This window comes from Macrobrachium rosenbergii, chromosome 53 (assembly GCF_040412425.1).
Source record: "Macrobrachium rosenbergii isolate ZJJX-2024 chromosome 53, ASM4041242v1, whole genome shotgun sequence".
Classification (NCBI taxonomy): domain Eukaryota; kingdom Metazoa; phylum Arthropoda; class Malacostraca; order Decapoda; family Palaemonidae; genus Macrobrachium; species Macrobrachium rosenbergii.
In genome coordinates this window covers 55377700-55392448 of record NC_089793.1, presented here as the reverse complement: position 1 = coordinate 55392448, position 14749 = coordinate 55377700, and the positions used below count along the sequence as shown (strand labels likewise).

The window sequence follows — 14749 nt, the reverse complement described above, 5'->3', positions numbered from 1 at the left end:
TTAGAATGGCTCTTTAGTTTCAAATAACTTGGCACTGGTTGTCGAGGGTCTTCTCCTTAGAACGGCTCTTTAGTTCCAACTAACTTGACACTGGTTGCCAGGGGTCTTCTCCTTGGAATGGCTCTTTAGTTCCAACTAACTTGACACTAGTTGTTGGGGGTCTTCTCCTTAGGACAGGTCTTTAGTTTCAACTAACTTGACACTAGTTGTCGGGGGTCTTCTCCTTAGAACAACTGTTTAGTTCCAACTAACTTGACATTAGTTGTCGGGGGTAATTTCCTTAGAGCGGCTCTTTAGTTCCAACTAACTAGACTCTGGTTGTCAGGGTTCTTCTCCTTAGAATGGCTCTTTAGTTTCAACTAACTTGACACTAGTTGTCAGGGGTCTTCTCCTTGGAACAGCTCTTTAGTTCCAACAAACTTGACACTAGTTGTCGGGGGTCGGCTCTTTAGCTCCAACTAGGTCATAGATTCTTTGAACTGAAATACTGGAATGGAGGATATATGCCTTCTTTGTTTTTCTGCTCTTTTTCTCTATTTCCTTCCTTGACCATGATATATAATCACCTTGAGCTCCAAACAATTCTGGTATATGCCTTCTTTACCGTAAGTAGGCATTACTCACTCATGGTCAACCTGGGTAGTCTGGAAATATCTTGAATTAACAAACTTCATAAAGCCTTTAAGAAAACTAAAGTTAACATGCTTATAAATGTAAGTAAAGATTAGCAACATTTTATTATTGTCCCAATCAGCAAACAATTCTTCAAACTAAAATTATGTATGAAATTAATGTATAATATGTCAGTGTTGTTGGAAGATGAGAGAAAATTAAAGAAATAACCTGTTCTTAAAAAAATGCATCAGAAGGCAGTGCTGGAGGACCCAGGCAAAAGAAAAATAATAATAATTTCATGCAATATGCTTTGAAACACAACCCCAGTTTAGTAAAATTATCTCATTATTTTTCTATAATTTAGTATGCTGAGGTATTGTGTACCAACACTGAGCATTCCTGGAATGCTCTTCACTTGAAACTTGTAGCATTGGAGTGCTATGGCAAACCTCACTATCCTTGGGCTTTCAGTCTACTATGTTGAATGTATGCAAATGGCTTGTGGTCCGTCTGTTTTGTGAAATATGTCCCAATCAAGTACAGCTGGAATCTTCACTGGAAATATTATTGCTGGCACTCCTTTTAAATGGTACAGTTGTTGCAGTCGTTCTTTTTGAGTTTCTTACTTGCAAAAGTAATTAGAAATATGCTACCCCTAAGTTCTTGCAGTAGTATGCCTCCTAGTTCTTCATTCAATGCATCCGTCCTCCCAATGAAATTCCTATTGAAGCCTAATACTTGCAGCATCAATGCATTTCCTACAGCCTGCCTCAGGCAGTTTAATCACCTTTTGCCTTCCACTCCACCTTGGTTGGTTGTCTCTTCTCCACTAGGTCGGTCAAAGTTGCTACAAGATTTTCATAACTGTTCACAAACTAACTTTGGTAGCCTGTAAACTTAGGAACAGTCTCACTTGTGTCTTGGTCCTTTGTAACACTGCATCCTAGATCTTCATCAACTTCGCTCCATCCATAGTAATCCTTGTGTCCATGGATTTCCACTGACCTTGTGTCTATGGAATTCCATTTTGCTGTATCTGATGTAGCATCTCGAAGGATGATATTCATACTTCCCTCACTCTGCACTTTAATATCCACAAAATAGTCAGGGTTCTTGGCTCCAGCTAGCAACTTCCTCATCATTCTGTGGAAAGTTACTGCTGAGTCCATTAAGCCAAAGAGCATCCTCTTGAACTGGTAAAGTACGCTTTCGATTGTGAATGTTGTCTTCTTTGATGTTTCTTCCATCAGGATCTGCCAATATCCCTTGCACAAGTCTACCTTGGTGAAAAATCCTTAATTAGGAAGTTTTACCATGATACCCTTGGGATCTCACATAGGTTTGTTTTGGTATTCAGTTGATGGTAATTCATGCAGAACCTGTTTGATCCATCATTTGTCCTCAACGTCACTACTGGGTGATATTATGAAAACATTGAACTTTCAATGATTCCCATCTCAAGCATCTCCTCAACTTCTCCATTGATCAGTTCCCAATTAGCATAAAGTCAATGATACACTTTTGCTCTGACTAGCTCAGTGGTTTCTGACCAGTGGGCCATGGCCCATTGGTGGGCCATGAACAGTTCTGAGGGGGGCCATGCCATGGACACCCTCAAAATAGTATTTAAAAATGAAAAATAATTTACAGTAAATGCTGGCCAGTGGTTTCTTTCATAAATGAAATTGTATAAGTAAAAAAAGTGTTCTAAAAAATAATTCCATATATTAAAATGTAAAACTAATACAGCGTTCTGAAAATGCTTTATAATAATTTTATTATCATAATTACACAATACTGAAGGGCAGTGGGCCATGAGTATTTAGGAAAGCCAAAAATGGGCCATGGGCAAAAAAAGGTTGAAAACCAATGGACTAGCTCATCTGACATCACTTTGATGGGGTGTTTTCTCAGAACGGCCCTCACTGGATTGCTGGTTAACATATCTTGGTATCCCTCCAGCAATTGCAATACATGCTTCTTCTGCTGCTTCCTTTACCCTTTCTCGGTGAGCCCATTATTGCCCTTAATAATGAGATCCGTATTCTACTAAAAATGTAAGTGAACAGTTTTTTTTTTTTTTTTTTATATCAGTGTGGAGGTAAGTTTCATTCTTACTTGGTGCTAGGTATTTTCTTGATAGTGATTTATTTGAGTTGCTGAGAGGGACAAGGGAAAGGAATATAACTGCATGTTGAGGTTTGCTTAAGAGAAAAAAATCATGTTGGTGCGTTACTAGCCAGTTGTAGTAACAGAGAGAAAACTGTTCTAAGGAAAATACAGAAGACTCTATACAAGATCACTGCAGCTGATACAGCAATCTCTTTCAATAGCACTTGCTTGAAAGAGGGAATTTTACCAATAATTATTACTTCTTTTCTATTTCAGCAATTCAGGGGTACAAGAACTGACTGCTGATTTGAAAGGGGTGCATACATTGAAAAAGGTTAAGAACCACTGGTCTAGACTAAGAGTAAACCATACGTGAAGCATACACATACTCAGTAATCCATCTCTGGACCAGCACTTCCTTATTGTAAGCAAGGGTGAAGAGTTCTATGCATTTAAGCATCTTCGGGATATTTTGAGATTAGGCGTTATCGGGCTGCAAGAACTCTGCAGTTCAGGGAATATGGACGGCTAATATATAAAACCACAAAAAATTCAATATATGTATTGGTTCTGATAATTCGTCTGTCACGCGTCTTCATTGTGTTTCGCTTGATAAAGAAGGAACCACATGGGAGATTGTCTGTCTGTCATATTTACCTTGTTAATGACTCCTGTGTGGTTGCAGGGATTCTAGTCAAGCATGGCACAGAGACATATTGTCTTGCATGCAAGTAAAGATGCATGGGAAGAGAGATCACCCGTCTGTTTGTCCACTGGTGATTTCACTCCACTTAGTTTTCCTCACAACTCTTTAAACATGTTTGATGGAATTTCAGTCTAGCTTGTTGTGCAGTGAATGATTTTAATATTCCAGAACTTCTGAAATTGAGGTCATAATGCAATATTGCCTGTATTGGGTTTTAAACTTGAAGGATTCGCTACACTTGAGTCTCAGTCAAGTTTTTAACCTAAGTTCCATATTTACTCATTTATTTATTATCATGATGAGTAAATAAGCCAACACCAGATATAAAATAGTACGCATTTTTACCAGTCATACATGAAGCCATATTGTTGTTGTCATCTGATGACTTTGTGGTTTCCTTTTTAGGTATACATGCGCGTGAATGGGTTAGCCCGCCTGCTGCCTTGTATGTTATAAAGAAACTTATAGCTAATGCTACGCTTACAAAAAGTATTGAGTGGCACATAATACCCATGCTTAATCCCGATGGATATATTTACACTTGGAACCAGGTAAGTTGAACTGACATTTTACAGGTTCATATTCTGCTTCCATTCATAGAACTGATTACTTTGACCATAAACTAGTTTCATGCTCATTGGGTTTTTGCACTTCTGTGTCCAGTACTTTGAATTTAATAAACCTTACCTGTTAAATGATGTCCAGCTTTTTAAATGTTAGATATGGATTTAGATATATATATATATTATATATATATATATATATATATATATATATATATATATATATATATATATATATATATATATATATATATATATATATATATATATATATATATATATATTTAGTTTCATCATAATTAATCTTTTATTAGAATCGTTTCTGGCGCAAAAACAGGTCTCCTTCTTCGGTTTGTGTTGGTGTTGACCTCAACAGAAATTTTGGATATCAGTGGGGAGGTAAGTTTAATTCTTACTTGGTGCTAAGGATTATCTTGATAGTGATTTATTTGAATTGCTGGGAGGGACAAGGAAAGGAATATAGCTGCATGTTGAAGGTTGCTTAAGAAAAAAAATCTTCCAGGCTAACAGAAGTCAGTGACAAAGTAAAGAGAGCTTTAACGAAAAATTTAGGGGTAATTTCTAGTAAGATTTATTGAGAAAAAAGCTCCACAGGTGTAGCGTAAATGTTAAAAGAAAGGCTTGTGAGTGCAGGAATTTTATGATGAAGTATGAAATAGATTTGCCATCTGAAGTAAGCATTTTGAAGAGTTTGGTTATGTAGATATAAAGCCACTTTAAAACATGCAGTTGTGGAGGGGCTAATGTAAATTTGAGATTTCTTGCAAATATTACAGTTGATGATGCAGGGAACAAATATTGAAAATGTATCCAGAGCTGATGGAATTACAGTCAAGATGCTGATGTTTGATGATGACAGAGTAGATGGGTGTCTGATCAGGCTTCGATATATCTAGATGGGACAAATTTATAATTAAGTAGAAGGTAATTTTCTGAAAGGGATTAGAAATACTTAATATAAAAGAAAAACTTATTTTAGATCATGTAAATCTGAGATTTACTGGTTTGGTATAAAAGCTGGTATGAATCAAGTGTGTGTTGTCTTGATGGCCTGTTGGTATTTCCATGGATGGCTTGATGAATGAGACAGCGGAATGTCAAATTTTGGTGCAAGTTCATGGAATAAGGAAAGGATTGTGAGTGGAAAGCATAATGGCTGATGTTTTAAAATGATGGAGGAAGAATGGAAACGGTCAATTCAAATGGGTATTTAGAAGTAACTGTAATGAATTAGGTTAAGATAAGAGAGAAGGTGAACCACAGAATGAGTAATGCAAGGATGGAAGCAAAGTGGAGAAATATAAAGATGTGGTGAAAGGTGGGCTTAGAAGTTTTTTGGTCTAATGCAGAAAATACAAGAAGGATTAGAAAGAAAAAATCAGAAAAAATGTTGGGCTATACCACAGAAGAAAAATTCTTGTATGAAAGGACATTAATATACAGAAAGCAGAGAGTTTATACAAAATGAGATACTAATGACACATTTTGTGTAAGGGTGCAGGCGCTGCGAATATCCTTCTGTGTTTGCTTGTGAAGTGGCTGAAGCTGTGCTGTTTTCCTACTTAGTGATTAAAAGTGAACTTGGAACATATTATTGTTTTGTCTTTCAAGGCCATTGTAGTGCAAATGTCTCACTAACAAAAAACCCACCACACAACAGTCACTACACGTTCATCCTTTCAACTGCTGCATAGAAAACTTCTGCTTTGTAATTTGTTTATACCAATGCTGAAAGTTCTGCTATAGCTCCCAATCTTCAAGCACTACACTATTCTTCTCTCTCTCTCTCTCTCTCTCTCTCTCTCTCTCTCTCTCTCTCTCTCTCTCTCTCTCTCTCTCTCTCTCTTCTTCTGCTTGTATATCAAGCCCTTCGATTCCAACACATTTTTTGTTCTCAGCATGCAAAATTGATGCGATCACTTTTCACCAGTCTAACATTGTCAGGTCTTCTCACATGGCAATAATTATCGCCTGATAACAGGCTGACCTATCTTTTGACCCGCACTCACCTTTTAGCTACAGTCTTTCAGTCCTTTTCACTTCGTCCTAAAAGCTCCCACCTCATCACTTGAAGTCAGTGTTTTCATTTTTCATACATAAAGGAGACTTGGTAAATAATCTCTTCATACATCACAGCTTCATACATCACAACTTCTGTTATATCAGACATTAAACACTACTATTATAAATCTTTGCAAAGCCTCTGCTACCTTCCTTGCTTTGTACTCAGTGTTCCTTACCGCTCATCCACTGTCTTCGCTTTCAAATTGATATACTAGCCTACTCCCAGTTACTGGATCAGACATATCCGTTTCTCCATCATCCTTACAAAAACTTATTGCTTTCTGCCTTTTACTTTGGTCTCTTCTTAGTTGGTAATAATCTTTGACTTCATCGTGGTCCATTTTTCAGTTATCACAAATCCTTTGGGTGAGTCTGTGAAAGTCTGGGTATGACTCAGTGGTCACTTTAAATTAGTTTTTAATCATTATAATAATCAGTCATCCTGGCCTCATGTTTCCCTTATAAATTATTTATTCCTATTAACATTCCCTCTCACTTTCTCTGCTTATAAAAACTTCAAACTTTCTCACGGTTTGTGCAGCTTCTCTTGTATCTTGCCAACTGCAAGGGTCGGAATCTGTCATCACTCTCGGCAAATTGCCTTCTGGGACTTACATGTTTAATGTACAGCATGCAGGCCCGTGCTGATGAAGTGAGTATTTTGAAGTGTTATTGAATTCACAAGACAGAGGAATTGCATCTCTGAAACGTTGTAAGAGTAAGAGTGATTATGAAAGTGACTGATGGGGATGTAGGAGGCTGCATAAACGATCGAAGAATAGAAAGGCACCAGGAGTTGATGGATCTATGGTGCATAAGGTATGCATGCATGAGGAAAGTATCAAAGAAATGGCTGAGAGATCTATCCTCTCTGTGGATTTCTGTCTGTCTGTGTGTCTGGCTCTTTATATATATATATATATATATATATATATATATATATATATATATATATATATATATATATATATATATATATATATATATATATATATATATATATATATATATATATATATATATATATATATATATATATATATATATATATATATATATGATATATTATATATCACTTTTGTACGTGATTCATTTATCACACATTACCACAGGTGAAAAATAAGAAACAGGTGTAGGACCTACACCCCGTTTCTTTTTTTCACCTATATATAATATATATATATATATATATATATATATATATATATATATATATATATATATATATATATATATATATATATATATATATATATATATATATATATATATATATATATATATATATATATATATATATATATATATTGTGAATTTCACAATAGACCAAGAAGCAGAGGATCAACCTCTGCTTTCAGACATTGTGGTGGAGAATAACAATAAGATTTTAAATATATGGTTTTAAAACACTTATGTATTTAAATCTGTATGTAAATTTATATTCCCATTATACAAGAACCAACCATAGGGAGAGTTCACCTATGATTATGAGAGGACTGTTGAACAGTAACCCTGATTGCCTCAATTATCATCATCACCACTAACAGTTTTACATACGAATCTCTTAATGTGGCTAGACAACCAATGAATTCTTTCCTCTGTCCTCTGTCTTGTGTACATTCTTCATAAATTCCCAATTAGTTTAGATCTTCATCTGTGCTCTTTTTCCATCATTTTCTGGACTAAGCCAGTGGTCTTTATTCTGCTACTTTTATATCTACTGCATGACCAACTGCTCCCATCCCTTTTTGCCACATGTCCTAACCTCCCAGCATTTCAGATTTCAGTCTGTATTCCAGCTTTTAGACATCACGTCTCTATTTAGCTTCTTCGTTTGTGATATAATCTTCTCCCAGGCTTCCCCCTCGATTTGGGGCCACCTTGACATGGTGAGGGGGCTCTTGAGCCCCAGGAACCTGTTCCCGGGTTTGAGTCCAAGAGTCCCATATACCATTCTGTATTTCTTTGAATTAATCTTTGCGGAATTTTCCACTTTTGCAAAAATTTATTGGACCTGATAAATAGGAAAAGATATCATAACTGGGGTTGGGTTTACATCCGAAGCTAAATAGTGGGAACTGTGGTAGGACCATCAACTGCCCGATAATGTTCGGACCTGGGAGATATCAGGCAGAACTATTCTTTAGGGCTGGAAAACGGATTCCAGGCAGGTCTGGTTCTAGGGATAGGACTCTCAGCATTCTCTCTGGTTTGCCCATAACATGATTAGAGTGGGGATGATTGTATTCCAGTAATATTGTCAGTCCTAGCAAGCAGGTTTGGCTTACACTTGGGCCACTCTAAATGTTGTGCCATCCCCTGTGGGGTACGGTAGAGAGCGAACATTTGGGAGTTGGTTCTTACTTGTTCCATTGGTGGAAGAATAAACTCCATGAAAGGCTGATGATATCTTTTTAAGGTTTTCAGGTTTATTTAATTTTTTTTCCTTTATACTTACATCTTTATGAAAAGTAATTTTAAAGATTCAAGTACACCTGGGCCCCCTGATGGCATTGTTCCAGCACAGATGACGACCGCTGCTCCAGTACAGAGCAAATCTTCTGGCATGGAAATGGACAATTCTCTGGATAATCCAAATAATCAAAATCAGTGGTATTAAAACTTTAATACCTTATAAAATCCCAAAAAAGAGTAAATACAGACATGACCCAACCTTGAATCACTCCGACTCCCTCCTTGGGAGTGGAAGTAGGTCAAGGTTCCTAACCATGAAAGATGACCAAAATATTTCAGCTTTAAAACTGGAAAATTATTCATTAAATAAACATTCAACAACAGATATGTCGTTTAGACAAATAAAGGAGAAAACTTGGCTTATAGAAGCCACAACTAAAAGTCAGTCCGAAGACTATTTGGCTTTGAAAATATAAACAATATTAACATAAAAGTAAAAAAACACGACACTTTGAACAGCATTCAGGGTACCATTGTACTTCCTGAAAACAACAACGAACCAGTCGATAAGAAAATGCTATTAGACTCTCTCAAAAAAAGACACCCCAAGGTCCGAGATTGTGAGGTATATGTTGTACCACGTAAAAATAGCAATAAACAAATACTAAAAATAGCAAAAATAAAATCTGAGGGTGAAGAGCTACCTCTAATAATAAAAATCTTAGGCCAAAATAGAGAGTTAAGACCCTATGTCCCAAAACCACTGCAGTGTCAAAATTGCAGTAAGTATGGGCACACCAAAAAATATTGTCGTAATGAACTGGTACGCGCTTATTGTGTTTCCACTGAACATACCACACAGTGGAAGTGCAGTGAACCCAAGTGTGTAAAGTGTGGGCAGAATCATCGTGCAAGATCCAAAGAATTTATGTATTATACATACAATACGGAATTAAAAAATTACAGGAACGAACGGGGGTGTCTATGAAAGAGGCTAAGTTGGAATCAAAAGTGAGAGGAATTCAAGATCCGTCTAAGAAACATACATATTCTTCAATAACTAGAGCAAATAATGAAACAAAAACGCAAACAGATAGAAGTAACAGAGGGCAGAAAAGTAAATCTCAAGAAGAAATTAGTAATTTAGAAATAAAAAATAAAATGGTAAAGAATAAAGAAACAGGTACAAATGAGATGGATAATATTTTATCCAATTCATTTGAAATATTACTGCAAATAGAAACACAGGAGGATGCTACTACTGAAGTAACAGAGGAGGGTCATGATGGACTAGAAATTAAAGATAAAAAAAGGCCTTTGGAGATAACACCACCTAAAATAAAGAAAACAACTATTATTAGAGAAATATCAGTTAACCCAAAGATAAAAGAGATGAAAAAGGAACAGAAACAAAAACAAGCTAAGAATATACCTTTATTTCCTAAAATAATAGTTAAACCTATGAAGGCAGATGTCGAAAACACTGAAGAAGTGAAAGAGAACCATACCACAGATAACAATGATTATGCCAAGGGAGAAGGGATTACTCCTTCTCCAACAATTGGTACAAGGGCAAATGAAAAAAGAAATATACTTGATAATGCATGTGGATGTAATGATTGTTTCATTGAATTATGCAATAAAAAAAAATTACACACATTATAAGAAATTTTATGGAATATAGGAAAAAAGAAATCATGGATTTGAGTACCCATGAAAAAGGGTGCATGTGCATTGAACACTTAATTTATTATAAAGAAAAGCAAGTGAATTTCGTGAGTAAATTATTAGAAAAAATCCCAATAGATAATGCAAAAAAAATAAAAGAGAGTAAAACTCTACTGCCATAAAAAAATATTTTCAATGGCTATATTATACAGTGGAATATAAATGGTCCACAGAACAGATTACACCTGGGAGAAACACAACGATTACTAAAAGAATACGAACCAATGATAGTATGTTTACAACGTGTCAACAAACAATATCAATGATAGGTAAATATACCTTATCATCTACATCTAGAGAGAAAGAAGGAAATTTAGGTACTGCTATGCATGTACATAACAAAGTATGTTATGACAAAGTACCTGTAAACTTTACTGATCTGCAAATATCGAGTATTAAAATACGAATAAAAAACGATTATTATGTAATTTGTAATTTATACAACCAACCTAATAAAAATTATGACTTTGACAAACTTAAAGATTTACTTAATAATGTCAAGGAACCTACATTAATAGTAGGTGATTCTCATGCTCACAACCCAATGTGGGACTGTAACTGTACAGAATCAAATACAGCAGGAAGTAAAATAGAAGAATTTATAGTTTCATGTGATGTGTGCTGTATAAATGATAACGAAATCAGCACATATTTTTCTAAAACACATGGAACATTGTCCTTAATCAACTTAACTCTATGTACAACAAACATAGTTGACAGATTGGATTGGAATACAGTTGATGACTTGCATACAAGTGACCATTTCCCAATATTAATTTCATTATTACAAAATAATCCCACCAAGCACTCCCTCAATGTAACATTTATAAAGCAGACTGGGAGTAATATGAATTCCACACTAGCAATATCCCACCATTTGAATATTTAAAAGACCATAAGGAAACTAGTAAATTTCTTGTTGATTTCATTAAAAATGCTGCTGATAAAACAATACCAAAACCCAAATCTTATCCAACAAAACACAAAGTCCCATGGATGGTCTGAAAAACTAACCGAGTTAATAAAAATAAAACACCAAATTGGAAGACGATTAGATAATTTGAATAGAAAGTTCAGTAAAATAAACAAAACATTACCGATTTTACAAGGAACTTTATAAACAATGACTGTATTATTATTAGAAATTGATACATTAAAACCTCCATATAACAAAATATCTGCAAAATTTAAAAGAGAAGTAATTCAAGGAAAAATCGTTTCATGGAGGAAATATATATCAGATCTCTCTAATAATACTCCCATGCAAAAAATATGGGAAAATTTCTGAAAAATAAATGGTCCCTATGTTAAACCACCTAGACATGCCATAAAAGATGGGAAAAGAATACTTGATCCAAAAGAAATAAGTAATATAATAGGAGAATATTTAGCAAAAGTAAGTAGTGATAATAATTTAGATGAACATTTCCCCACAAAGAAAAATAGTGTAGAATTAATAACAATAAATTTTGACAATAGAAGATATATATTACAGTAGAAAATTTAATTTGTCAGAGTTGGAATTTGCTCTGTTGAACAGCAATAAACCTGCCCTTGGAGGTGACATAATTTGTTTTGAAATGATCTGCCATTTAGCAACTTTAGCAAAGACATACTTATTAGAGTTTTATAACCACTTATGGCTTCAAAATTCATTTTCTGATGAATGGCGTAAAGCTATAATTATTCCTATCCCCAAACCTGGAAAAGATCTCAGTAATGTAAACAATTACAAACCAATTTCTTTAACAAGTTGTTTATGCAAATTACCAGAGAAAATGGTAAATGCTCGACTAACATGGCACATTTGAGAAAATAAAATTTTGACTCCCACTCAATTTGGGTCACAAAATAACAGATCTACACTGGATTCTCTGTCTAACTTGGAAGACCACATACGAAAAGGATTTGAACGAAAACAAATCACTATAGCCGTCTTTTTTGACATTGAAAAGGTATATGATACTACACTGAGATATTAAAAACATTACATAAAAATAGCATCCGTGGACATTTACCTAGGTTTATGGAAAACTTTCTAACAAATCGCACTTTTCAAGTGAGAATTGATGCTGTATTGTCAAGTACATTTCCACTTGAAAATGGTATTCCACAAGGAATCGTCCTTCGTGGCACACTGTTTACTTTAGCAATAAATGATATCAGTAATAATCTACCTACCGGAATCAAAAGTAACTTGTATATGGATGATTTTGCCATATATTATTCAGCATCTCGCATAAAACATGCAGAGTGAATCATCAATAAAACTACTGTAAAAAATAGATGAATGGACCTCATCTGTAGGCTTCAAATTTTCTATACAAAAGACTGAAGCAGTAATGTTTTATAAAAATAAAAAGTGGAAAAAAAGGTGAAGAAATAAATTTAAAAATCAGAAATCATTCCATACCAATTGGCCAAACAGCAAAATTTTGGGATTAGTATTTGGTACTCACTTGAGCTGGAAAGCCCACATAATATACATGAAATCAAAATATAAAAGAGCATTAAGCCTAATTAAAGAACTATCGAACACTACTTTTGGAGCTGATAGACATACCCTTACTTTACTGTATAAAACAACAGTGCTGTCTATCGTTGATTGTGGAAGCAAAATATATAGTTTGGCATCAGACGCAACGCTGAAAACAATAGACTCAGTTCATAATGAAGGCCTTTGAATATGTTCAGGAGCTTTTCAATCAATGCCAACCTCTTTATAGAGAGCTAGTAACAGTGAAAAGTGCTCTGAGAATTCAGACAAATGATTCTCCAACCAAAAAATTATTTGGATTAATGGATGTGTTTAAAAATAATCATCCACCTCCCTTCCCAATTAGAGCTAGAAGATTGTTCAAGTCGCTAAATATAAATATTACCTTTAATACTGAAATTATCTCCTCCTTGGACAATGAATGAAATGAAAATTTGTACACACTTAAAATATTTATCAAAAAGTCATTCATAAAACCCAGAATACCATAGACAGCATACATTAGAACATATAATCCGAAAAGGTCCACATTACGCAATACACACCGACTGATCTAAGTCACAATACGGAGTGGGATATGCTACAGTATCCCCAGACAAAACGCATCAGTTCTCTCTACCAGATAATGCCTCAGTATTTACAGCTGAGTTATGTGCAATAGTATCAGCCATAAAAATAATTAGAGAAACCTTGTGTAATAATTTGTTGATTTATAGCAACTCCAGAAGAGCTATAGAAGCCATTCAAAGCTATAATAAAAAAAAATGATATTGTACAAAATATAAAGTTTTCACTCCATAAATTGTTTAATAAGGGAAAAAATATTGAGATATATTGGATCCCTGCCCATGTAGGGATTAAAGGAAATGAAGAGGCTGATAAAGCAGCTAGAGAAGCAGTCCACATGACAAGAGCAAATGTAGACATCCATATTAGTGACTATATAAGATATATGAAAACAATCATTGCAAGTAAATGGCAAAATATATGGAATTAAGAACCTGAAAATAATAAATTAAAACAGATAAAACCCAGTGTTAGAAAATGGAGCCCGTCATATCACAGAGAGAGACACACACAAGTAATTCTGGCCCGCCTTTGAATAGGCCATACTCATTTGACATATGGACACTTAATGAACATTCCATGTGGCCCTCCTCCCAAATGCCCAGAGTGTAATGTGTTGATAACAGTTAAGCATGTACTAAGTGAATGGCCAAAATATAACTTGCAGTTGATTATCAAATTTTGGAAATAGACCAATAAAAGAAATTTTATCGGAATCTTCAACATTTTCATTAATACCCATTTTAATGTTCATGAAAAGTTGTAAGTTAATTGATAAAATATAAAAATCAATCAATCAGTATAATGAATTTTAAAACAAGTAAATTTTAAGATTTTACTTAAGTTATTTTGAATTTTAATATACCTTTTTATCGAGTATATATGAAAACATGAGTATAAATGCATTTATTGTGAGTGTGTCCCAGTATGAAAGCGTATGCCTTTTTACAGCTTTTAATTTCATTTTCATTTTCGTTTATTCATCAGAACGAGTCACCTGTTTGGTCCTAGTGCTAGACTTCTAGCCTAGACTTGTCATTTTATCCTAATCCTTCAGGTCAGCCCTATGAGAGCTGATAGTCACCTCAGTGGTCTGGTTAAGCTTTTTTATAATAATCTTCCAGACTTTATCCATGAGTCTTGAGTATTTTTGTTCACACCTCTTTAAAGTTTCCATTTTGTTTTTGAATGACATTTCTCTGCAGGTTAGATTAGTACAGGCCATATACAGGCATCATCATCATCATCAAGGGCCATATCCCTAAGGACGTCGGCAATCATGGCTTGCCACTCCTCTCTATTTCCGGTATGAGGTCTGAGATGAGTGGAAATATGTGGAAGCGCAAGCTCAGGAAAGACAGTAGTGAAAAAATTAGGTCCTTTATGTCACATGGCATTAGAGGAGACGATGATGACGATGATAATACTATTGGGATAGCTCTTATTATCCAAGGTCTAGCT

At 34.7% G+C, this 14749-nt stretch overlaps 1 protein-coding gene across 1 annotated transcript in view; it reads left to right on the top strand.

Annotated features, from left to right (window-relative positions):
- The first annotated feature begins 1929 nt into the window (after window positions 1–1929).
- Window positions 1930–14749, top strand: part of LOC136834167 (carboxypeptidase B1-like) — a 41530-nt gene continuing 28710 nt past the window's right edge. Inside the window, exons 1-3 of the mRNA XM_067096432.1 lie at window positions 1930–1954; window positions 3839–3984; window positions 4311–4395. Of these exons, the coding sequence (XP_066952533.1) occupies window positions 1930–1954; window positions 3839–3984; window positions 4311–4395 (256 nt within the window). The remainder of the gene's footprint in view (window positions 1955–3838; window positions 3985–4310; window positions 4396–14749) is intronic.